The 26,561-nt window shown below is 43.6% G+C and overlaps 1 protein-coding gene and 2 long non-coding RNA genes across 6 annotated transcripts in view; 1 reads left to right on the top strand and 2 right to left on the bottom strand.

Moving 5' to 3' along the window:
• The window catches only part of TBXAS1 (thromboxane A synthase 1), a 168,228-nt gene that overhangs the window by 28,813 nt on the left and 112,854 nt on the right, over window positions 1–26,561 (top strand). For 3 of the 4 annotated variants that reach the window (XM_032305966.1, XM_032305969.1, XM_032305970.1), the window contains exons 3-4: window positions 23,659–23,752; window positions 26,357–26,409. In XM_032305966.1, the coding sequence (XP_032161857.1) occupies window positions 23,659–23,752; window positions 26,357–26,409 (147 nt within the window). Of the gene's footprint in view, window positions 1–6,981; window positions 7,369–23,658; window positions 23,753–26,356; window positions 26,410–26,561 lie in introns of those variants that run through there. The other variant, XM_032305967.1, reaches the window with a different exon arrangement.
• The window catches only part of LOC116569609, a 103,990-nt gene that overhangs the window by 55,314 nt on the left and 22,115 nt on the right, over window positions 1–26,561 (bottom strand). The gene's annotated exons all lie outside the window — the stretch shown is intronic.
• Window positions 1,991–9,921, bottom strand: LOC116569611. The gene is made up of 3 exons (XR_004277104.1): window positions 9,605–9,921; window positions 8,497–8,580; window positions 1,991–2,225 (listed from the first exon to the last, which is right to left on the bottom strand). It is a non-coding gene; the product is annotated as an uncharacterized LOC116569611 (long non-coding RNA).

Genomic DNA, 26,561 nt, shown 5'->3' with positions numbered 1-26,561 from the left:
CCAGTAATGTTCGATAAGTGATAGCGAGTTATTACGGGATCGCTGCAGGCTTATACCCCATAATAATGATGTAGATCCAGGGGAGATGGCTCATGATTTTGTTTTCAATTTCAGTCAATTGATTAAATAATTTTAACACCCTTCCGAATTCTCCCGTGCTGTTCAGGAGGGCACTGAAGTGAAAAAGTGCGGACAGCTGTATTTCAAACAAGTGGCCTTGTTGTGAGTGACCCTGGACTTCTTTCACCAGGTTGCTTTTTGACCTTGAACAAGTAAGATGAGGTTGCAAAATACCTGTTGGGTTTAGCGACTAAGAAGTGTTAGGTGCTGTTGGAGATGGCCATGGATGGGGTGGTGGGGACGGGCGCCAGAAAATGCAGCAGGTTTTGAAGCAGCCAGGAAGGAAGGTGGGGAGAAGAGATGGGAATAAGCTCTGAGCTGTCAGCCGCCTTCCTGAGCTTGAGTTTCCAGTGACAGAGTGGAGACAGAGTCCTCCTGCTCTTGTCTCCTTAAAAGGGGAGTATGAGTACCTCATGATCGATACATCTTCTATCCACATATATTATTAGTCTGCCGATGCCAGTTTGTATCTCCTAGTTGTAGGTGTTTAAAAAGAGAAGAAAATCTATTTCTTGAAAAGTGCTTTATAAATCAAGCTTTAAACCCAATGTGCTTTCCAGAAACATGTAAAATTTTCCTATGACAAAATTTACATTTCTCCTCCGGTCTGAACAGTACCTGCACAATTCCCTTGGCCATTTCATCTTTGTCTCACTGGTTGACACCTGCCTCGCCCATGGGTTTGAGAACTGGAATGTAAATGAGGCATATCAAATCGGTACATAAATCCTGGGAAGTTTTCCTCTACTCTCTCTCACAGACCAGACCTTTTGTTTCCTGCACACTCCTGTCTAAACCCTCACCTTCATTACCCCTTAAATATGACACTGTAATGTTTCCTCGCAGATTTTAATCCCGCTCATCTTAAAACACCCAAGGAAGCCAGCCAGCCAACCAACTAACCGACTCACCATCTCTTGTCTGCGAGCTTCACTCAGCTACCACTACTCATCCTCCTCCCAGCCACGGGGCTAGAAAGAGGCCCCCACACTTGCTCACACTCTCATCTCCCATTCACCCGTCAGCCCCGCTGAAATGACTCCCTCCGAGGCCACTCCCAAATGGAATTAACATTTCCGCATCCTTCTCTTTCTTTAGAGATTTGTAATATTTGACTCTGCCACATCTAGTCTCTATTACTGTTGGGTGCCTGCCAGAGACTTCAGTAGCGCAGGGGTAGAAAAGAGGCAGAGTACTTTGATTATGATCTAGTGGCCTCATATTACAGACGAGGGAGTGAATGAGCAGAGAAGTCAGGAGAATTGACCTGTATTGGCTACAGCTGCAATGCTGTGTAACAAACCACCCTAAGCTCATTGGCAAACAACAGCATTCGTTTTTCTCACGGTCTGTGGGTTGGGGGGTAGTTCTGTTCTAGGCTGCGGGTGGGGTTCAGATCTGACCCATATGTGTTGGTAATGGGGCCCAGGCTGAACAGGATAGGTGGGGGGAAAACTCTACTCCTGACAGATCACAAGAAAGCATAGGATGCCAGGGGAAATGATGTCTCTTGAGGCCTCAGTCTGGAAGTGGTTTCTGCCTGCATGTCTCTGGATAAGGTAATTGATATGCCCAAGCCCAACATTCATGGGAAGAAGACGCCACCCACCACAATGGGAGGTACTTGAAAGCTGTCCAGTAAAGGGCGGTGATATGGAATTTTGATATAGGGAGGGCATGAAGAATTGCAAGCAGTGATTCAATTACCATGTGCTCCAAGATTTCACATCTGGGTTCTGATCTCTGGCAAAGCAGAAAGAGGCCATGAGTAACAAAACAAAATAAGAAAAATAAAAACAAAGAATCAACAAACAAAACCTTAAAGCTACCAGATACCTGGATTTTTACTGTAAATGAACACAGTGACCTCTGAAAAAAAGAGCAAACATTGGTGGGAAAATTGGCAGCTGAGACACCGAGATGGCGGGTCTCGGCGGGTCTCGGCCGTGGAGTGACAAGCTGGCACCAACAGTACTAACGTGGGGTCATGAGCTCAGGGGAGGGGCTCAGGTTGACCGGAACCGAGCCTGGAGATGTGCCTGGGAATTTCTGGTGAACAGGCATCGGAGGCCAGGGGCAGACAGAGGACGGTGCTGGAACATACTCTGAGAAGAACAAACAGTGATTCAGGAGGTGAGGCGGGGAAGGGAGTGGCTGACCCATCGGGGGCCCAACTCCAGGCTAGAAAAGCAGGATGGGAGGGAGGCACTGCTGAAGTCCAGAAGACCCGAAGAAGCCTGGGTGGAGAAAACCGAGTGTGTCCACCCTATCCTGAAATATATTACAGCCAGGGGACATCCTTGTAAATTGTGAGCTGCAGTGTTTAGGATAAATTTATTGTTCTTTGCTGGGCAGTAAATCTATGGGTGCTGTTATACCAAGACATGGCTATGGCTGAAGACAGAAATAGCTCCAGAACTGTTTTAAATACTCTCATGGGTGCTAAGGCCTACTGTGTTATTAAGGATATATATATGTTTTAGGATTATCTCTTGCCCTTCAAGAAAGTAACCCTTGGTGCTGGCTGGTGGTTATAAGATGAAAGGGTGTAACCCAGTATCACAAGGCCTGTCACACAGGGTGAGTTTCACTCGGGTTTTCAAAGACAAAGAAAGACTTTAAACTCACTTCCGGGCCCCTCCCAGTCATGTACTTGTATACACTGTTCACTACAAAGTTGTTGGCAGAGCTCAGCAGGGACTCCTCTTGCCATCCGAAAGCAGCCACAAGATTTTGCTTCCTTTTTTCCTTATAAACCGAGAATGTGGAGTAAAACAGCTAAATACAGAGGAGTTCAAGTAATGATAAATACCAAAAGAGCCAGGGCGCCTGGGTGGCTCAGTCGGTTTAGCAGCAGCTGCTGGTTTTGGCTCAGGTCATGGTCTCAGTGTCCTGTGATCAACCGCATGGGGCTCCCTGCTCAGCGGGGAGTCTGGTTCCTCGTTCCCTCTGCCCTTCCCTCACTTGCCCACTCTCTGTCTCCCTCTCAAATAAATGAATAAATCTTAACAACAACAACAAAAATCACAAAAGAGTCCCCATATTCCAGCCGGCAAACAACAAAGCCTAGCTTTCAGAATGAGCTGGGGGGGAAAATGTTTTTGAATTAGTGTCTTCTTTCATTAGGGTCAGTTTCTTTCTATCTCCTTTTTTCCTGTGCCCAGAGTGGCCAGGAAGATCTGTCCCCACCCCCACACACACATGGGTTACTCCTTTCAGGCTTTTTTCAGGACTGCTGACAGCTCTGATGGTCTTTGCCCTGAGTTGAGTAGTGTCCCCCCAAAATTCACATCCACCAGGGACCTCAGCATGTGGCCTTAGTTGGGAATACGGTCTTTGCAGATGCAAACAAGTTCAGGAGAGGTCACAGTGGATTCGAGTGGGCCCTAATCCACGAGTGAGTGTGCTTATAAGAAGAGGGACCGTGGAGGCAGACACAGCCAAAGTGAAGAAGATCTCAGGTCACAGACACACAGGTGACAATGGAGGCAGGCTTGGAGGGATGTGGCTGCAAGCCAAGGACTCTAGGGATTGCCAGCAACCCCAGAAACTAGGAAGAGCAAGGAAGGGTCCTTTTCTAGAGCCTCAGAGACCATGTCCCTTCTGACACCCGGATGTCAGACTCTAGCCTCCAGAGCAACTAGAGAACACAGTTCCGTGGTTGTAATCCCTCAGTTTGGGCTGCTTTTCTTTTCTCTTGCTCCTAGGAGACTCCTTTAGTCTCCTTTTTCTTATTGGCCTTGCTGAGCCAGAGCAGACCCATCAGAGGCCTGGCTGGAGGCTCAGGCCCCTCCGTCAGTCAGACCAAGGCCTGTGCCCCTGGGGCCAGGCTCTAAGCCTCAGTTTCCCCATCTATGTGGTGGACAGAAGAATGTGGTTGGAGAGGAAAGGGCACGGTGCTTGACACAATGCCTAATCCATAGCAAGAGCTTGGGAAATGTTTCCTGTCACTGGCCATGTCTTTCTGACAGCTCTACATCCATTTTCATCCCCCTTAGCTAGAAACTTACCCTATTTTATTCTTCAGTAAAAGCCAAGAAGGTCTTATGTATATGCTTGGTCAGGAGAGAGGGCATGTGGCCCAGTGCCTAGCACAGAGGAGGCACTGACTACTTAGAGGAATCAAGAACAGAGCAACCAAAGCTTGTTTCAATCTTAGGGAAGAACAGCTTACAGACTTTACAAGGCTCAGTAACCAGCTTGAAAAACGCAAGGTGAAACTTTGGAAGAAGGATGTACTTGAATTAAATTGTCTCACACTGGGGCAAGGGCAAGGTGGCAGCCAGTTCCCAAGATGACTCCTAATGATCCCTGTGCCCCCTGCCCCCGCCATTTTCATAGTCTTGCACAGTCCCGTCCCCTACTCTATCAGGGTCAGCCATGTGACCAATAAAATACAACCAAGGTGACGATCTATCACCTCCAAGATTAGGTTGTAAAAGATTGAGGCTGCCATCTTGGGCTCTCCCTGCCTCCCTTAGACCGCTTGCTCAGTGGGGAACGAGATGGCCCACGGACCAGCCCTACAGAGAGGCTCGTGGGTGATGCCCACCAATAGCTACATAAGTGAGTGTGGAAGCAGATTCCCCAGGCCCAGGCTAGCCTCGGACCACTGCTGCCTCAGTGGACAGCTTGACTGTAACCTAACGGGAGACCCAGAGCCAACACCACTGGGGGAGCCCGTGCCCAGATTCATGACCAGCACACAAACACTGTGTGAGGTAATGAATGTGTTGCTTTAAGCCACTTGGGTTTTGGAGCAATTTGTTACACAGCAATAAATAGCCAGTACAAATGATGAGCTAAGAATGGCCAGGATAAGGCTGGGGCAGGAGACAGTAATTATATGAGACTATAAGTTATAGGAGGCAGGTAAGAGGCCTAATGGGCTGGCTATGGGGAAGGTCAGGCTGATTCTGTAGGTCTGCACCTCTGAACCAGGTCCCAGAGCCATAAGAGCCAGAACCAACCACGTTGAAAAGCAAAGGGCATCGGGACTCTTGGCGATCTTAGACTGGAGCTGTCATTGCCTTCTGACCTTTTCCATACAATTTCCAGTTGGTCCTGTGGTTTTTCACCATCGCTAGATGAGCAAGGGCCACAGGGTCAACTTGCTAAGCGTTAGGTCACTGCAGAGATGTGGGGACTATAGTAACAAACAAGATGCAGTGGGATTGTAAATATTTTGAAACACTCCCAGTAACCTTTTGTTATCTCGATTGCCTAAGCATTTTAAGCCATCTGCAAAGCTGGGAGACAGAATTGGGTTTCCCTGGCCTGTTCCAGGCTATTGGGCAGGTCGCAGTTCAATAGAAAGATGGCAGTATTGGCTGGGTTCATGAGGACATAACCTCAAATCCAATTGGCAAATATATCTATTTTTTAAAGATTTTATTTATTCATCTGAAAGACAGAGATCACAAGTAGGCAGAGAGGCAGGCAGAGAATGAGGAGGAAGCAGGCTCCCCACTGAGCAGAGAGCCTGATACGGGGCTCAATCCCAGGATCCTGGGATCATGACCTAAGCCGGAGGCAGAGGCTTTAACCCACTGAGCCACCCAGGCACCCCTTATTGGCAAATATTTTTTTGAGTGCCTACTAGGCAAGATACGAAAGAACAGAACCATTCTGTGCACCAGTAACCCGTGCTTCTGTGTACCAACCTTGGTTACTTAGAGATACTGAAATTGGCTGGCCAAAGAAACAGCTGGTCTACCCTACATAGGCCAGGCTTCTCTTCGAGCTCACCAGTCCTTACTTCAAGTCTTGTGGCCTTGCTGACTCGGTAGCCAGTCTGATCAACTGATTTGATCCCAAGGGATAATGGCATCTGCCTATTCACAGGCGTCTCAGAGTCCTTAAGCCACTCTCTAGTAGACGGGTTGGGTTGTAGGCGATCAGCTGCTCCATAAACATAAAAAGGAGAGACAGTAAAGGCTGCTAGCTAAGAGCGCAGACTCCAGAACCAGACATCTCAGCTGCTTACTAGCTGTGTGACCTTAGGTAAATCACTTAATCATTCTGAGCCTCAGTTTTCACATCTGCAAGATGAAGAGGATCATCATAGCACCGCGTGCACAGAGCACGGAGAGAAGTAAGTGAGTTAACATGTGTGAAACACTTAGACCAGCTCCTGGCTTGCAGGAAACACTTTGTAATTATTTGCTACTATTACGCAGGGCACAGAGATGAGAGGAGCCCCCTCTGTCCTCTCTGGGCTCTAATTTAATTGTCTGTTAGGGTTCACCCAAGGCAGATGTCACTCTTTCACAACAACATCTAAAGGGTTCTTTAAGGACTTCATAAAAACAAAAGGATTAACTACAGATGACTAAACCCACATGATGGAAACAAAACTAGGTACAGTAAATAATGAACTTGGGATTGTATTCCTACAAACAATACACTGAGCTTTCCACTCTTCATTTGCAGTCCCTCCTCATTAGGGAGGCCTTGGTCAAGGAGATGGTCTCTATGTGTCAGAGACAGTCTGGGAGGGCTCCTGGAGGAGGCATCCCTCTGGCAGAGACCTGGAGAATGATCAGGACTTTCCAAGTGGAGAAAAAGGGCAGACACACCAGGCAGGGAAGAGTACTGGGACCAGGGTGAGGTAAGCAGGCATCTGGGACACAAGACTTAAGAAGGCGCTCACTCTCAGACTTGCCTCCTTAAATGTCACACCCTAGATCCCTCGCTGTGTCACCTTAGTCTTGGCCCTGATGAAGAGTGTGCGGGAAAAGCCTGGAAGGATAAAACAAGTCGGCATAACCAGAAATGTTCCAAGTCGTGCAAGACTGCTAGAGTCTAAAGGCAGGGGAGAAGAGTCCACTTGGAGTGGCACTGAAGAGTCAGGCCAGGGCCAGATCATCCAAGGTCCTATGTGCCAGATAAAGGAGCTGAGTGTGTCTTGACAGGGAGCCAATAGAGAATTCCAAACTGGGCTACAGCATGATCAGATTTGTGCGTTAGCAAGATTCTTCTGGCACTGGTGTGGATTGGCATGGACTGGATTATTGGATGAAGGGAGAAACCAGAGGCTGGAAGGCCAGGTCAGGACACAAAGGAGGGGCCCATGCCCCAGGGAGACAATGAGAGTTGAAACAGGGCAGTGCCAGTTAGAAGAAAGGAGAAGAACACGCCCAAGATCTTCTGAAAGCAGAACTGACAGTACTTGACGATTGACTGCAGACAAAGATTGATGGAAAGAGTCAAAGACGACACTGAGGATACCAACTGGGGAGTTATTAGGTAAGATAAGAAGTACTTGGAAGGTTGTTAGTTACCAGGGCTTCCCCAAGTCCAAGGGAAATCCCCTCTTCCCCCATTGGTTTTCCATAGGATATACTCTGGGGGGCGGGGGTGCTGGGATGTCTTACTCACCCTCTGTATGGTATCTACACTCTAAGGACTGCCGAACTGGACTGGCAGCCTTCCGGACCCCATCCCCTCACCCTGCTCGGTGGCTTACAAGTAGCATTGGGGGTGTCAACATTCTTTTAAAAATGGCAGTGCAGTGGGGATCAGGCCAACACGGCAGTGTGTCCAGCCTGACCTTGGCCTGCATGACCTTGAGTCAGGGCTGCAGTATGGTTGCAAGCCAGGGCCGAGCCTGAGCTGGCCTGGGGCTCTGGGAGGTAGGGGGAGGAGGGGGAGAGGCAAAAGGCAGTGAAGACCTGTGGGGGAGGCTGGGGAAGCTTGAGCTTCCTGTGAAGAGAGCCATTTTGAGGTCGGAAAGTTGGCCAGAGGGCAGGCTGAAGGGCAGCCGCGTTGAGGTGAACCCAGAGAGGCTGAAGCAGTTGAGCTGGGGGGAGGGGAGAAGTGTTCAGCAGCACCCCAGAAGGCAAGTCTGGGTAGGAGGAAGTGCTGAGGCCACAGGGCAGCGTTTGGAGGCAGATGCGCGGACTGACTTCCTCTGACCTGGGCTCAGCCACACACACTGACCCTGTGGTTAACGAAAGCCCCCAGATCCTTCTCTACGAAGCCCGTGAGGCCAGGCCTCACTTTTCTGGCTCTGCATGCATTTCATCCCATTCTCATAAACATCAAGTGAGTAAAAAAGCCAGTCTGAGCTCTTTGAAATATTAATTAAAGACACCACAGTTTCCTTATTTAACTGAGGGTTGCTACCTCATTTGGGATTATTAGCAAAGCAAGACAGCCTTTGTTGTGCTTGACAAAGTGATTAATTCAGACTCTAGGTGAATTTTTGGCTTTCTCAACATCTTTTGATGTGCTAAGATTCCCTAGTGAGGACAAACACCATCAATTACTTAAACAAGCCATTACCTTGAGAGCACAATTATCAGTGAGGCCCAGTCTACTAATTGGCAGATAGAGAGATAAAAATGAACTCTGGGCTCTGGCCTGGACCCTTACCTGTCCACGAGGAACAAGAGTCCTTTCAGTTGTCTCCTGGTGATGCTTCCACTGACCTGGAGCCACCTAGTTCTTTTTCCACCTCTGCAAAAATACATCTCCAGTGACTTGTGTCTCTAGATCTAGAAGCTGCCTGTGTCTCTCTGATGAGAACCTCATTCTTGTGGGCAAGGCTGCAGAGCTCAGCAGTGGGGCAACTCGGAAGACGGGAGTCCCCAGGAGCAAAACTCTTTCTTGACGGGAGTTTGTAAGAAATTTGGGGAGGACTTGCTTTTTACCTCTCAGGAGCTATCTATCCTCCAACTTCCGGGTGAAGCAGGATGAGGTCGGGGCTTTTGTAAGATGCCACGTCTGGGCCTACGGTCCCCTCACACATAAGGAATTCAAGGCCCAAATACAGGAGGCAGCATTTCCTTTTCAAATGTATAAACATATAAAGTTATATGTGAATTGCTCTGTATTTAAAATTGATACGTTTAAATATGCCATAATAAATATAAATGTTTTATTTAAACATATTTATTATGAATATTTTTTAAATGCATTAAGCCATTAGTCTTTTTTTCCCCTTCTCCATGCTGGAAGAGAGGTTTGAGGGGAAGACATCATGCCTGCATTTATACAGGTCATTGTTTTTTTCTCATGTGTGTGGGGGGAGGGAGGCTCAGACTAGTTAAATTCAGTCAAATAATCAACACTAAAAAAAATCCAGAAGTGCTTCATAAATAGCACTTAACTGATTTTATGACATAATTCAATTGCTTTGCTCTATTTTTCAAACAAAAGCTAGGTTGCCTGTGTTTTCACCTTGTGAAACTTCTCTGTGCTTCTCCTTAATTCTCGCTGGTGCAGAAGGGCAAGGCCCACTCCCAGCATCTCTTCGCGGCCACCCGCGTGGCCTGGAGGAGAGGAGTGGAGCCGGGGCTGAGGCGGCTTCACTGTGCCGCCTCCCTTCCTGACCACCAACTCTGACTCCCTGCCCTGTGCTGCTTCTGCCCGAGGTGCCAGCTAATCCCTGCTGGTAGGTTTTCTTGGGGCGGGATGGGCCTCAGAAAGCCTGAGAAAGCAGGGCCCCCTCCGTGCACCCCGTGCTCCCCGCACACCGGACCTGGTTCCCCAATCCTTCCAAAGCAGCGCAGTCTTCCTGCGCCTTCCCCTGCCGTAGGCCAGCTTTGACTCCTCTGTCCTCAGTTTAATGGTTTTCAGGAGACCGGTCGTCTTTGGAGGGTCCTGTTGCCTGAAAACTAGCCATGAGGGGAAGTAATAAGCACAAGGACCGCTTGTCATTTGTTCTCAGCTTCGACAAATACCATCCAGTAGTCGGACGGAGGAAGTGCTAAGTTATCAAAACACAAAGTGTACATTTCAGCTGGCACGGATGCTTCTTCGTGGCAAGGATCATAACGTAAATGTGTAATTAACTGCTTGTCACAAGCCACTGAGAGTCTGTCCAGTCCACTAAGGCTGTACGTGCCACGTTCCTGTGGCCTCCCTGGCACCAGGAGCCAGGTCTGCTATGAGACATACATGGACTGCGTGTCGACCCAGTGATACTCTTCATTTGTGACATGTCAGTTCCCATTAGCCCTAACAGTGATAACGCGCTTCACCACGAGGACCTCTCCCCTTCGGGAGGGTAAACTACTATCATAGGGTAGAAGCAGACCAGCAATGGCAGAAGCAGACCAGCTCTCCTCGGTTCTGAGAAAGGGAAGGACAGGATGATGAGTTTCACTCTAATTCTGCACGTGGCCCTGGGAAAGATGCTTCAGCATCCTCTGGCCGTGCCGTTACGCCATCAGCTGAGCTGGGGCAACTGAGACAGAGCACATTAAAAAAATGTCACCTGCTTGGGCCATCCTCGAGAGCCGGGTCTTTCCGCCAGTGGCCTGTGGAACAACACAGTCCTTCTAGGGGGTTCACAGACTTCAAAAGTTTTCCATGGTAAGGTGTTGATTTTTAACATTACTTTTTCTTTTTGGAAGTGGTAATGGTTTTCATTTATGGCCACAACATAGTTTCCTTTTAAATGAATGCATTTAAGTTTATTTAAAGGAAATGGGGAAGCAAGTAATAGCAGAGGAGATTTTCAGATATGACAAAATTGTAAAGATGTTCTACAAATGACTGAATTTAGAAGTTTAATGTCTTCATACCGATTGAGATTTATTGACTCAACCGACTCTCCTGCTCTGAAAAGATGGGATAAAAATGGAAAAGTTAGCTCTCTGTGCTATAATAGTCATCAACTGGATGACTTATTCTTTGTTTAAAGAAAATTGTAGTGTCTTCTTTAAAATATTTATCTGTTGGCTGTTCAGGCAGTAGAGCCAGCAAAGCCTAGTTCAGTGATGGCCCAGACAGAGGCTGTGTCATATGAGCCTGGAGTTTGCCTCTGCCCCACCCCCAAGGAGCTGTACCACCCAGTTCTCTCTAAACAGGAAGCCCTGATGATCTCACTGTCCCCACAGAGACATTTCCCCTTTTCAGGCATACTCCAACATAAAGTCAGGATATATACACAATATAAGGTGATGTGGCAACTGAATAATGACTCCCAAAGATGTCCAGGTCCAAATCCCTGGAAACTGTGAATGCCATTTAGATGGCAAAAGGGACTTTGAGGGTGTGATTAAGGCTCTCAAAATGGGGAAGGTGTTCTGAATTCCCCACGTGGGCCCTAAATGTAATCACAAGGGCCCTTATGAGAGGGATGCAGGAGGAGTCAGAATCAGAGACATTAATGTGGTTACTGAAAGTAGAGATTAGAGAGATGTGGCCATAAGCCAAGGAGGCAAAGAACTAATACTCCTCTGGACAGAAAGAAACAGCCCTAGTGACATCTTAACTTTAGACTACCAAGACTGATTCTGGACTATAGACCTCCAGAACTGTAAGATAATACATTGCTTTGTTTTAAATCGTCAGCTTTGTGGTTGTTTGTTACAGCAACAATAGGAAACTAATACAGCTAGGAGAGCTTACTTTAAAAATTTCCTTCACTTTCTTTTTCTTTTAAATTAAAATTTTTTGTGTGTGTTCCAAGATTCATTGTTTATGCACCACACCTAGTGCTTCATGCAATGTGTGCCCTCCTTAATACCCACCACCAGGATCACCCAAACCCCCACCACCCTCCCCTCCAGAACCCTGTTTGTTTCTCAGAGTCCATAAGTCTCGCATGGTTCATCTCCCCCTCTGATTTCCCCCAACTCACTTCTCTCCTTCACCCAATGTCCTCCACGTTATTCCTTATGCTCTACAAGTAAGTGAAACCATATGATAATTGACTTTCTCTGCTTGACTTATTTCACTCAGCATAATCTCCTCCAGTCCCATCCATGTTGATACAAAAGTTGGGTATTCATCCTTTCTGGTGGAGGTATAATACACTTTCTTTTTTAATTTTATTTTTTAAATTTAAATTCTATTAATTAACATATAGTGTATTAGTCTCAGAAGCAGAGTCAGTGGTTCCTTAGTCTCATATGATACCCAGTGTTCGTTTTATCACATGCCCTCCTTAACTCCCATCACCCAGTTACCCCATCCCCCATCACCTCCCCTCCAGCAACCCTCAGTTCTTTTCCTATGATTAAGAGTCTCTAATGGTTTGTCTCACTCTCTGATTTGATCTTGTGTTATTTTTCTCTCCCTTCCCCTATGATCCTCTGTTTTGCTTCTTAAATGCCACATAAGAATGAGATCATATGATAACTGTCATTCTCTGATTGACTTCTTCCACTTGGCATAATACCCTCTACTTCCATCTACGTCATTGCAAATGGCAAGATGTCTTTTTTTTTTCTTTGCTGGCTGAGTAGTATTCCATTGTGTGTGTGTGTGTGTGTGTGTGTGTGTGTGTGTGTGTGTGTATCACATCTTCTTTATCCATTCATCTGTTCATGGACATCTGGGCTCTTTCCTTAGTTTGGCTATTGTGGACGTTGCTGCTATAAACATTGGGGTGCATATGTCCCTTTGTACCTTTGGGGTAAATACCAGTAGTGCAATTGCTGGGTCATAGGGTAGCTCTATTTTCAACTTTTTGAGGAACCTCCATACTGTTTTCCAGAGTGGCTGCACCTGCATGCATTCCCATCAACAGTGTAGGAGGGTTCCCCTTTCTCTGCAACCTCTCCAACATCTGTCATCCCCTGACTTGCTGATGATTTTAGCCATGCTGATTTGTGTGAGGTGGAAAAACTCCCTCACTTTCTAATAGGATTCACCATACTGATCTTTTTTGTAGATACCACTAGACATTTAAAATAATACTAATTACAGAGGAGTCAATTAAAAAGTTTCAGGATCTATCTATGTTTTTGAATAGACATTTATGTGATTGAAGTATCAAAATAGTATCATGAAGTATCACCAAGAAGTACAGTGAAAAGTCTTTCCTCCTCTTAGGATCCCTAGAGATCATTTTCCACTAAACAGAACCAGGACTTTTTGGGAAAGTGGATAATCTAGGTCTAGGGCAAGAAATGTACAAGATGAACCTGGAGCATCTTGTCATTTCAGAAAGCAAGAAAGACGTTCTATCAAAAACACTCAGGAGCAAACTTATAAATGCTCCCACTAGCCAAAGATGGGACAATTTGATGAATAAAATGATGATTGCAATGGATCAAAGAGCATCAAATATTTTTTAAATCCATGAATTCGTAAGAATACAAAATATCATGAGTTACTAATGTGAGATGTTACAGAATCAACTCATTATTTTGAAAACTAACAATAAAAGGAAAGACTTGAACATTGATCCTACTTTTCTTATATGAACAGTTCTTCAGAGTAATTGTAGCAGTAGAGGGTAAATTCAGAATTATTCCAGCTAATAAGTGCAGAAGGAATATCAGCATTTTGCAGCTTCTAATGAATTAATAGATCTAGGTGATAATCCTCACAGCAGCTAAGATCACAATAAAAGAGAAAAATAGACATTATCAATCTCCCATAGAGCAGTCTTGCAGAAGAAAGAAGCAGCCTCTGGATCAGTGGTTTCCAAACCTGGAACACCACAATCACCTGAGGATCTTTTTAAAATTCCAGAGCCCCAGCGACACCCTAAATAATTAAGTCACCACGGGGGGTGGGGGTGGGACACAAAATGTGAATATTCTGAAGGTTCTCGGGGTGCAGGCAAATTCAAGAACCAATGGTTTAGATCTCACTACCAGACTGGGACTGAAGAACATGTTGAACTACACCAGAGGAAGCAACCAGTGAAATTCAGACTATGGGAAAACCTACAAGACACAACCTGTTCTGTTTATAAAAAATGCAAGAGGAAAAAAGGTGGGTGAAAAGAAGTTGAGGGAAATTTAGAGACTTGATACTTAAAAGGCCTCTGACCCAATTACAACATATAGAATTTATTTAGGTCCTCATTTGATAATCATACTGTAAAATTATGAGACAATTGGGGAAATTTAAATGTCGACTATGGATAATATTGTGTCTTGATGACTTTCCAACTTTGCTGCATAGTATACTATTCAATATGCATAATGATTTATTTAATAATGCATAATGATTTATTTAAACAGCCCCAAACTGACAGATATCTAGGTTGTTTCCAGTCTTTCCATGTTGTAGAAATGCTGAAATGAATACCCCTCAACATACGTGTATGTTCAAGTATATGGGTAGAACAAATTCCTAGAAGTGAATTTGATGGGTCAAAGGGAAATACATATGCTAGATACTAGCAAATCATCCTCTTATGGGCTTGTACCAGGATAGAAGCAGTGGAGATGGAGAGAAGTGGGCAGATATGATAAGAATGTATGTAAAGTAAGAAAAACGAAAGAAAAGGCTAAATCAGATCTAAAATCAGTCAGCTTCAGGTAAGTTTCACATGGATAGCAACTGCCTCCAATCTCAGTGATTTACATCTACAAATACTTATTTCTTGCCCCCACGAAATGTCCACCATGGGCCACTTTCAACTCTGGTCCTCCTCATCTTCATAACAGGACCCAGGCTTCTGGAACAACTCTCACTTGGGAGACTAGTGGTCTCATGGCATATGGGGAAAATATCAAATGGCTCACCACGTGCTGCTCTTTTGAGTTCTGCTTGGATGTGGCACACATCGTGTCTGTTCATGCTCAGTTGGCAAAAAAAAAGTCATATAACCCATCCTACTGTAAATGGGCTGGAGATGTATAACCCTCCACCTAACCCAGGTAGTCATATTCTAAACAATCACACACTCGACCATGTCTCAGATGTTTCTGGCTTGAGCAACTGGTGGATCGTGGTTTCAACAGTGACATAGAGATAACTGGGCAGGATGAAGTTTAGAGGGAAAACTGAATTAAGGTCTAGATATGTTAAGTTTAATGTGCCTAACAGACATTAAAAGGGTGCAGCCAATTTGGCAGTTGGATAAAGAAGAGGTCAGTGGAGAGAATGGAACTAGATGTGGAAATGTGGAAGTTAGTGACGTATAGAGGTATGTAAGCTGATGTGACTATTAGAAGGAAAGGAGCCAGCGAAGACACCAAGAAGCAGCTGCTGAGGTCGAAGGAGTGCCGACAGGGAGCATGAGGAAGAGAATGATTCAGGAAGAAGAAAGTGTTCATCTGTGCCAGATGCTGCTCAGAGGTCAAGTACAAAGACTGGCAAGGAAATCACTGATTGACCCGGTCAGGATCATGGGTGACCTTGACAAAGGCAGTTCCAGTGAAGTGGTGGGTACACAAAACGTGGTTGGAACAGCTGGAGAAGAGACTAGGGGTGTAGAAGGGAAGAGAACAAGTCTAGATAATGCTTTCCAAGGAAGTTACTAGCAAGGAAGGAAGAAAAACAAGGCAATAACTAGAATCGAAGGAATTTACCTTTTTCCTCCAAGATGGAAGATACTGCAACATGTCTGTATATGGATAGGAATGATCCAGTAGAAAAGGAAACAGTAACACAACAGAAAGAAGAAACAGTTGAGCATTCTGAGTAAAAGACAGGTAAGAAACAGAAGTGAGGGGGTTGGCTTTTACAAGGACAAAAGCTCTCTCATGATGATCGTCAGTTAATTAGTATCTGTTATTATTGTACTTTGGGTTTCTAATAAGCCTGCCTTTGTTCTTGGCGTAGTCACTGTGTGTTCTCATGTGGTGGCTTATCCGCAGCATCCCGGCCTCAAGGACGAGAAGGAACAGGTTAGTGGAGTGAGTTGCTACTAGCACCTGTTCAAAATGTGGCCGACCTGGTTTCCACTCTCACTCAACTGTGGCAGCATCACCTTGGGTACATTCCCTGGCCTCTTTAAGATTTAATTTCCTAATCAGCAAGATGAAGATAATATTGATTTCTACCTTTACATGATTGTTGGAAGGCTCATGTAAGACAATGTATAAAAAGTTCTTAGCACGGTACCTGGTACATAGGAAACATCCAAAATTATTATAAATTATAATAATAGTAATGACTGTATAACTCTCTTTGCATGTCTGTATAAATGTATTTTTCTTCTGTTGTGACAAAGCTGTCATCAGTTTAACGATTACAATGACTAGGCTTTTGTGGTTCTTACATTATTGGGGAAAGAACTGCACATCAGTCAGATACTTCAGTATTTGCTCAGTAATCCTTCATTCTTCTACCTCCAGAGGAGTGAAGATTAGAAGCAGTTCCCTTTTCTAGGTCTTTGGATTCAAATTATAATGAATTTTATTTACTATGTCTTGTGGATAAGGCTGGGTAGAATTGAAAACAATTGGAAGGTCTTACAATTCTAAAATATCTCCCTGAGTTTTGCTTGTGTGCACCTTACAGTACTTTTTTTTTTTTTTAGATTTTATTTATTTGAGAGAGAGAGAGAGCATGAAAGGGGTGAGGGGCAGAGGGAGAAGCCAGCCCCCTGATGAGCAGAGGGCCTGATGTGGGACTTGATCCTGGGACTCCAGGATCATGACCTGAGCCTAAGGCAGTTGCTTAACCAACTGAGCCACCCAGGTGCCCCTACAGTACGTTTTATATTATATCCAGAAGTTTCCTATTAGAATGTTATTGGACAATGAAAGCACTACATTTCAAAATGTGTAGGATGCAGGTAAAGAAGTCTTTGGGTGTGTGTGGGGGGAAGTACTTAGAGTAGGATTTACATCCCTAACTACATTTATTTTTTAAAAATACTGTAAAAAAGTGAGTTATATTGTTAACTTAAAAACTCAAACAAAAAAACAAAGAAACAAAGAACAAAGAGTAAACCCAAAGAAAGTAGAAGAAATACCACAATAAAAAATGAGTATAAAATAATGAAATACAAAACAAACAAAAAACCTAGAAATTATCAAAAAAAGCAAAATTTGATGCTTTGAAAAGATTAATAAAATAAACAAGCTTATAGCAAGACTAATCTAGAAAAACTCTCTAAGCAAACTAGTAATAGAAGAAATGTCTTTAACCCAATAAAGGATATCTGTAAAAACTCTGCAGCAAAACCTCACACTTGATTTTTTAGATACACTCCATAGGAGAATGAAAAGGATACTCTCTTTTATTGCTGCTTTTAAACATTGTACTAGAGGTCCTAACCAATGTAATAAGAGAAGAGAATGAAAAATGAGAGAATAGGATTAAAAGAATAGAACTGATATTATTTATATAAAATATGACTGTCAGCATAAGAAATCAGATATTCCACAGGTGAATCAGTAGAACTAAAGAGAAAGTTTAGAAGGATCCTTGATGATAAGATTGGCATAAAAAACAAATGGTGAAATCATATGGTATTTGTCTTTCTCTGACATATGTGGAATTTAAGAAACGAAACAGATAAACATAGGGGATGGGAAGGAAAAAAATAAGACGAAAACAGAGAGGAAGAAAAACTGTAAGAGATTCTTAACTATGCGAAACAAACTGAGGGTTGCTGGAGGGGTAGTGGGGGGCACTTGTAGTAATGAGCACTGGGTGTTACATGCAACTCATGAATCACTAAACTCTACCTCTGAAACTAATAATACACTATATGGTAATTTTTTAAAAGTCCAAATGGAGTTTCTACACATGAGCAATACCAATAACAAATGCATGTAGATGGCAAAAAGATACTCTTCTGTGCATAAGATTAGAAAATGTTACTGAACAAAAAAGATAATAGAATTAATGGAGAGCTACAACACATTCACAGGATGAGAATACTCAATGTGGGGACGCCTGGGTGGCTCAGTGGGTTAAAGCCTCTGCCTTCGGCTCGGGTCATGATCCCAGGGTCCTGGGATCGAGCCCCGCGTCGGGCTCTCTGCTCAGTGGGGAGCCTGCTTCCTCCTCTCTCTCTGCCTGCCTCTCTGCCTACTTGTAATCTCTGCCTGTCAAATAAATAAATAAAATCTTAAAAAAAAAAAAAGAGAATACTCAATGTGGTGATAACATTTGTACTCTAATTTATAAATTTAATGCAATTCCAATAAAAATATCTCAACAAAATTTTTCATCAAACTAGACTAATTAATTCTAAAATATAAGAAAGTAAGATATTAAAAAGTATTACAGAATTATAATAGCTAAAATAGTGAGGGGTTTCCACAAGCCAGACAAAGGATCAGAATAGACCCAAGCACCACTAGTACTAAGGTGTATGACAGAGGCGGCCAGTCAGCAGGGAGAGAGGAGCAGGACAGCAAACATACTGTCTCTTGGCCAACTGTTTCTAGTGGTATGCTTGGCTTTAGGGCAGGATTATTTTACCAGGATCCCAGGGACATACTTGTTTGATGAGCCCCCTCTCATTATAGAACCTGACTCAACACGTTACCCTCTGATGATAGATTTGGTGTCTCAAGTACTTGGAAAGGAGGGACTCTGAGTAGGAACATTAGATTCTTGTTCCTGGAAAAGGACACCGACTTTATAGATTAGTGAATGAACATTCTGCTTTGCAAGTTTTATCTTAGTAGATAATCTAACTAGTACTACTAAGGAGACATGGATGAATGTACACCAGATGATTTCCAGCCCTGAAGTCAAGCTGAGAGCAAGGTCTTGAGGGAATGGGTTCCAGGAAAGGGGACTGAATATGAGGCTAAGGATGCTGAAACAGAGATGAGGTGCTGACAGGGCAAACTGGAATGACCTCTTCTAGAAGCTTCGTATTTCCAAGGAACTCCTGGTGGGAGGCATGACTGAGGCAACCGCTATGCTTACGGTTTCTGTGGTATAAATGGGGCAAGGAAGGAGAAGAAAATAGAATTTAAAATCAACTAACAAGGCAATGGTGAGTTATTTTCTAAATAAAAACTATTCAGAATTCATTTGCTTATCTTCCTCTCCCGGTCCAAATGTGTGCTTGGAGTCAGCCTGCAGTCACCTATCAATGACTGCTCAGTTTCCAATTAATTATTTAACCAGTCAGTGTGGCACAATTGTGCCTGCCACCTAGATAAGCCATGGTAGGAACAGGGGGGAGGGGACAGGGAGAATCATTTTGAAGTTGGGAAATATTTTTGAAATTAGAGGAAAAAGAGATGGCAAAATGTATTCTCTCTCTCTGTCTCTCTCTCTCTCTAATAATGAAAGAAATGCAGACATCAAGATACATTGACATGTCTACAAAATTAGAAAAAAATTTCATGAGAGCCTTTGGTGAAATGGATACACACACAGTGAGACTTGTTGGGACAAACTTTCTGGGAAGCTTTGTGTACCAGTGTTTGAATCCGGTGACCCATGGATTTCAGGTCTGGGAAAGCTCCATGGAGAAAGTGCTGGAAAGGCTTGATGCACAGAGATATTCATTACAGTAGCATAATTTAAATTAGCTAAAAATTCAAGATCACCCTGAATATTTAATAAGAAGAATAGTTTTGTATATTAGGATATGTCCATAAGAGGAATATCATATAGCCATAGAAATAATATTCATAAAGAATTCATGACATGGAGATTTTTCTTTATATTAAATGAAAAAAGTAGAAATACAAAGAAATAGAAATAGAAAAACATTATATAAAATAGAATCTCAAAAATAGAAAATATCCTCAGAGAAAAAACTGGAAAGAATTATAGTAAAATGAAAATAGGCCATATCTCCAATAGTTGGTAGTATTTCTGTCAAAGCTAGCCAACATCGCATTCTGTTCCTTTGTCTTAAGACCTTTTGGAAGCTACAATTTAAAGTCTTAGCTTCTAATAACATTTCCAATGTGGCCACAATTTTTAATGGAATCGATGGTTGTACGTGTTGCAAGTGTAGAGAACCATGACAAAGGGCTTTTCTTCTCCAAAGAGCAGGACAGATGGGCTACCTGGCTTCACTGGAGGATCACAGTTTTTACCCCAGGAGATGTGCTCTTGCCAAAGGAATCTTTCAGCATTTCAAAAATATCAACAGCCTCTGAAACTCATCAAGGAGAAATTCTTTGATAGTGTTAGTGAGAACGTCATGGATGAACCAGGAGTTGGCTCTTTCCAGAAGCACACTGCAGAGAAACCACTTCCTCTATGGTTGCTTAAGATATGCAATGAGGGAAATCTTGGAGGGCAGGCCATCATTTGATGGTCTTCTCTTGCTCCAAACCTCAATCAACTTGACTGTCTCTTTAATGAATGAGTCATCAAAATATCCCCACAATTTATCACAAGTGGCTTCTTGGGCTAACCAGTGTATTGGCTGACCACTTCTGTTGAATCCACCAAGAAAGGGCTTTGTCTTGGGGAAAATGAAATGCTGGGTAATTTCTAGGCTTTAAAAATGAAATCTTACTTTGAAATTGGTCCACATGGTTCAATTTATTTAGAGACTGGCAGTGTAAGGCACACCATTGCCATTGCAGGGGTGTGTGTGCTGTACCAAGAAACAATGGCTTGAGCTTGAAATGAAACCAAACGATGCTATCTGAAGCTACTGCATATACTTTCTGATGTCATTTTCCAACATTAGTATCCTTAATGTAAACAATGATAGATGTCCATAATCATAATTAAGGGATATTTGCATTCATTCCCATCAAAGAGGGGCGCCTGGTGGCTCAGTCGTTAAGCGTCTGCCTTCTGCTCAGGTCATGATCCTGGGGTCCTGGTATCGACCCACATCGGGCTCCCTGCTCAGCGGGGAGCCTGCTTCTCCCTTTCCCACTAACCCTGCTTGTGTTTCCTCTCTCACTGTATGTCTCTCTCTGTCAAACAAATAAATAAAAAATCTTTTTAAAAAATTCCCATCAAAGAGAAGCTGTTCTAAATATCACAATATGGCGGCCACTTGGTCACTTATTACCTTTCACAGTAGCCTCCCAGGCCACCTGCACTTTTCTGATGGCACAGGACTTAATGGCATGATTTGACATAAAAAAAGAAATTTCCTCTGCAATGACAGTTTTTAACGTAGTAGGAGGACATTTTAAAAATCTTTTATCATTGACTCTCTAAAACTCATTCAGGGGTATTCCTGGTGTTTTCCTTTCCTAGGGGTTGTCATAACAAAGTACTACAAACTGGGCTTAAAACACCAGAAATTTGTTTTCTCACTGTTCTGGAAGCTAGAAGTCTGAAATTATGCTTTTTGCAGGGCTGTGCTCCCTCTGAAACCTGTAGGGGGTACTCCTTCCTGGCTTCTTTCTAGCTTCTTTCTAGCTTCTGCTGGTTTGCTGACCATCTTTGGTGTTCCCTGGCTTGTAGCTATGTAACTCTGGTCTCTGCCTTTGCTGTCACATGACATTTTCCCTGGGTCTCCATGTCTTCATGTGGCTATCCTTTTATGAGGACACCAGTCATGGGGTAGGGATCCACTCTACTTGAGTATGATCTCATCTTTTTTTTTTTAAATTTATTTATTTGCCAGGGAGAGAGAGCTCGAGAGTACACAAGCAGGGAGAGCAGAAGGTGGAGGAAGAAGCGGGCTCCCTGTTGAACAAGGAGCAGGACTTGATCCCAGGACCCTCGGATCATGACCTGAGCCGAAGGCAGACGCTTAACCAACTAAGCCACCCAGGCATCCCAACCTCATCTTAACTAATCACATTAGCAACCACCCTATCTCTAAATAAGATCATATTCTGTGGGTTAGGGGTTAGGACTTCAACTGATCTTTTTGGGGGGTGACAGATTCAAACCATAACACCTGGGGTCTATGAGTTGTCCAAAGAGCCTTTTTTTTTTTTTTTTTTGAGATAGACAGAGGGCAGTATGGGAACATTGGGATCAGAGAGTATGAAACAAGGGTGCAGAGAAGTAAGTGGGAGCAAGACCAATGCAACCCACTTTGCGATTCTGCCTGGAAGTCTCATGGCAGTGATCTTTCCCCCCTGATGATTTTGGTGCAAAGACTTTGGTTACTGATGACGAGTTGTGGCCACTTCCCAGCTGAAGATACTCAAGTTCTATACTTGAGTATGGGTTGCAAAGTGAAGTTTATGGTTGTGTCCAGAACATTCTCTGCTGATGCCATATGTTTGAAAATGTCTGAATTTTGTGCAGACACACACAAGCCATGTTTTTGTAAGTGGAGTTACATAATTAGGGCATGGACTTGCATTATAATTAGCACATGTAATTAGGCACAGACTTCTTGTCCTTTAATTAGACAATCAAGACATCTAATTACAAAATTAAGATGTAATTATGTGGCCCAAGATCTACATATTTCCTTCCATCCATTAGAGATCACATTTAGAAAAAAATAATTCACAAAAACTGATGAAGACATGAACCTGGAAACCAGATTCAAGGATGTTGAGGCAAGTCTTAAGTGGGCTGATAAGTTTTCTTTGGTCTTCCCTTTTAGGTGTGAGGGGAGTTATTTAAAATATCATAGTCTACTTGAACAAATAATTGTACATACTATGCTATCGACCTTTGGTACACACACTAATGAAGAGGAATGTTGGCATGACTAATCTGTATAATTCACATGTGGCTTCAGAGGGTGATTTGCAATTACACTTCAACATGGACTTCCGTGTGATGCCCTAGGAATTCATTCAAACCCAGTAAAGCAGCCAGATGGTGGAAACCTCCTTCCCATTCTTGGTTCTCCCTTGTGACTACTTTAAAAGCAGACCCATTGCTCAGAATAATGCAAATCAGCACTTGGGTTGGGTTGTCCTTTCCCTGAATATTTGAATATTTGATGAAAAGTTCTTATTTTAAGTGCTCCTTATTGGACTATAGGTGGGCAAAGGGGAGGTCAAAGACTATAGCGAACATTCCATCTTTCTAATGATAAGTGAGTGATTTTTAGAGCAGCATTTTGTTCATCTAAATTCTAGTGCTCCTAGGAAGCTTGGCTGTAATGATACGCTCTATATTTTTCCTTGCTCCTAAATTGAGATTTGGCTGATCTCTGCATGATGCTAAACACCCAGTTTGACTCATTAATTTTTCTGAACTAACTGAACTTTTGACCTAATTGGCTGGCTGATTAGGGATTATAGCCATATGTCCAGGTTTTTCTAAGCCAGTTCTGACTTTAACTCTGTTATCCCTCTGTTCCCATAAACTGGTGAAATATCCTAGTAATTCCAATGTTTTGACAGCAACGCTGCACTTCTCAGACTGCTGCTTTCTCCTGGAAAGTGGCATCAAAATCTGTCGGGCCCACGTTTCCTGACTTTTGGTTAAGAAAATATGCTTCCCATATGGTTTTAGGCCATGAAAACAAAGACACGAAGAAGTTATAAGCAGTTGGCGATGAGGTTTTGTCTCCATGGTGTGTTCTCTGCCTCCCTATTTCTGTCTCTCTTAAGCCATGGAATGTGATGAGGGACAAATTATGTGCAGAGGTCAGTTTTGACCAGCAAAGCACATAAATTTGCATATTTTTGCCATTGGGACTTTTTTTTTTTTCTTTGTCTTCTAATAATTGTTCATGGTTGATGTAGAAGCAAAGGAACTGAACTGGGGAGAGGTACATTTTTAAAAAACAACATATTGATGGTGGGGAAAGGGCATTTAGAAGACAGCCTCGCCAAGGTGTCTCCCACCTCTGAGATTTTAGGATTCTTCCATCTCCAGCCTGCCATGGGATCGGAAGGAATTTCCTGAGGTCCTCTCGCCCTCTACGCCTCTATCGCTTTGGTCCTTAGACACTGTCAACCAGAAAGCACTCCTTCCACTCTACCTTGAGGAGACCTCACTAATTCTGTTTCCCAACAGAGTCAACATATGAATGAAAACTTCAATTTCTTGGTTTTTAAGATTTGCTTTTCCCCTCAGGTATTCCACATCAGCGTTTTCAAGATTGGAGAAGCTGGGCATCAGACATCCCAAGCCGTCTCCTTTTATTGGAAATTTGACATTTTTCCGCCAGGTAAGGGCAGCCTTCCATTGTCTTCCAGCATAAGATATGCTGGGCCCAGGGCAGCTTCTCCCATGGAGCACTGCGTCCATCTAGGTCACCCACACCTGGGTGGTCTATATGTGAAGGCACTGTGTGATGAGCCTTCCCCTCCTTGAATGAAGTCTCACATGACGACAATGTTCCATTGATTATCACTCATCACCATGTGTTGAGTCCTGCCATCTGTCCATTCCTCCATTTACCCCAAATCCAACTGACTGAGAATCTAAATGTGCCAGGCCCTGGGATGTGGAAGAAGTAGAGAGATTACTTATGCCCTTAAGCGTGCGCATGAAATCATGGTGTTCAGCACTAGACGGGATGTACCCTAGTGCTAGATTAGGTGAGAGAGATGGTAGCTGTGGTGTCCTTCAGAAGAGAGGAAGATCTGTCAGGGCTAGAATCACCCTGGAGGACTTCCTGGAGATGGAGGTCTGGCAGGAGCAATAAACACAAGGGCAAGAATGCAATACCAGGTGAGGAACAATAATATGTGTGTTTGGACTTAAATGAGAAATAGGGCACAGCTTGATGAGTAGCCTGGATTGACTAGAAGCCAAAGATGGGGGAGTGACAACCTGGGTAGCTGGCATTCTAGAAAGGCCTGTGTACTATCACTTGTGAGCAGGAGAGGGACCCTAAAGTGGAAAGTCATGCTGCAGGGGAGAAAACTTAGTTTAAAAAGTCTACGTGACGTGGTAAGGGCTTGGCTTAGGTGGTGAGGGTGAAAGAGGAGGATATTGGGGGCAAAGTTAATAACTCCTAAAATGAATTCGGTGTAGAGAATTCAAGGCAAATGAGCCAAAGCGTCTCTAAGTGTTGAGCCAGGTTCACAGGGAGAATGGCCATGAGTTGACAGAAACAGAAGGTCTGGAGGGCAGCTGGTTTGGGGAGATACCTTTGGTTGGCCGGAAAGACATGCAAGTGGAAAGGTCCTGTAGGCATTTGTAGATGGAGACCCAAGACACTATCTTCTAAGAATATTTTTGTTTCCCTTCACTGGGTTTTCTCAGAAGCCAGATGGTTTAATCTGCGAACTCATGGTGGTGCTACCACCAGAGCCTGCATCAGGAGCCGACAGATCCCACGTGTGAAGAACCGCTGAGCTGAACAGAGACAGGAAGGGCTAACTGGGCCAATCCTGGTCATATTTATTCGATGTCGTTCTAGGATTTCCCCACCACCCCCCTCAGAAAGGCTGGCCCTCAGCGCCGCACAGATAACAGCATTCGCTATTTCTGTCCTTTTCCCTCTTCCTCGGTTTCTTTTCCTTTCTGTCTCTTTTCTCTGTCTGACATTCTCATTCCTCTTTATTGTTGCTGTTGCTCTCTTCCTAGTGTTTTAAATACCTTCTCCCCACCTCTGTCTCAGGGCTGGCGCGCTCACAACGCTAAACTCACAAACAGCGACCTCATTAAGGCTTCCGGTGAGTCCTTGAAGCAAGTGTGAAGAAATTTCTAAGTGTCAAAAGAGAACAACACGCTGGAGAGGAAATTCAAAATAAATAGATTTCACATATTTCTGGGAGGAGGGAATGATCAGTTGTATTCAGTTGAGTAATTTAGTACTAACATTCTGAGGAAAAATAGTAGAACTGTCGATACGAAGAGAACACTGTGCTCCTGCCTCTGGTAATTTCCACATATGCTCCTTTTCAGCTCATCATCCTTGTATGTACAAACCTTGCCAAGATCCTTCTAGAACATAGTAATTTCAGCGACTATTTTTATATTCATAGAAGCTTTCCTTGATGTATGGCAAGCTTAGACTGTGAAAGTGGATGTAATAAGGATGGGGTGTATTTCCATTAAGGACATCCACGTCTTCTACCCGCCACCTCCCAACTGTCTCCTCTCCCCCATGCCTCGGTTGTGTCTCCTTTATACTGCATTCCCATGACACAGGGATCTAGCAATCTCCAGACCTTCACCCCTACAGTTCCTCCGTCTATATTTGCACACAAACCCCATCCCCACTACATGACCCCAACCCTGCAGCACAGTGGGTGTGGCATTTTCTGACATCTGTCTCCGGGTATACTTGTTTCCCATGACAAAATGTGTCTAATGCTTTGTCCCATGTGAAGCTACTCTAAGGTTCTTATGTTCTGACTCCATTGATTTTAGTCAAAAATTTCACTTGGATCATGATATTCAGAATTTGTGATAATTCGGATAGATTCAGCAGGCGTTGACACACATAGTGGCTGTCAAAGGGGGCTTTGCCAAAATTAATAATAATATAAACCACACTGCAGAGGGGAATGTTAACATAGTTGAGAAAGCAAACAGTTTCCAAATATTTTAGCAGCAATTACACGCAAATACTTTAAGTAGAGATGATCTCCTTCCATCCATTAAACCAGAGTTGACCGAGATTTTTCCTTGGCAATACGTTTTTTAAAGCTATTTGTTTATTCTAATACTTCAAAGTACTTGAAAGCAATAGAACTTGAATTCTTTTTTATTGTTTATGTAATTGTGTTCTCATGGTTCTGGACTTTTTCCTGAATAAATTTGAATACTTGAAATACTGTTTAATCTTATTCTTACGATAGTGATGTGTTTTCTGCAGGGTTTCTGGGAAAGCCAGATGGAGCTCAGAAAGCTATACGGACCTCTGTGTGGGTAAGAGGGAACTCCACTTTTCTACCATTTATCTTGATTTCTGCATGTTCTGATAAGGAAGTAATAACCAGAATGGGGATGTTGCGTGCGTTTAGGTCTTTCGAGGACCCACAAAGCCAGGGCATAACTGTACAGATGAGGCTCCTGGAGGA

The sequence above is a fragment of the Mustela erminea genome, chromosome 11 (genome assembly GCF_009829155.1).
Source record: "Mustela erminea isolate mMusErm1 chromosome 11, mMusErm1.Pri, whole genome shotgun sequence".
Lineage (NCBI taxonomy): Eukaryota > Metazoa > Chordata > Mammalia > Carnivora > Mustelidae > Mustela > Mustela erminea.
The sequence above is the reverse complement of the archived record's forward strand: the minus strand, read 5'-3'. Positions and strand labels throughout refer to the sequence as shown.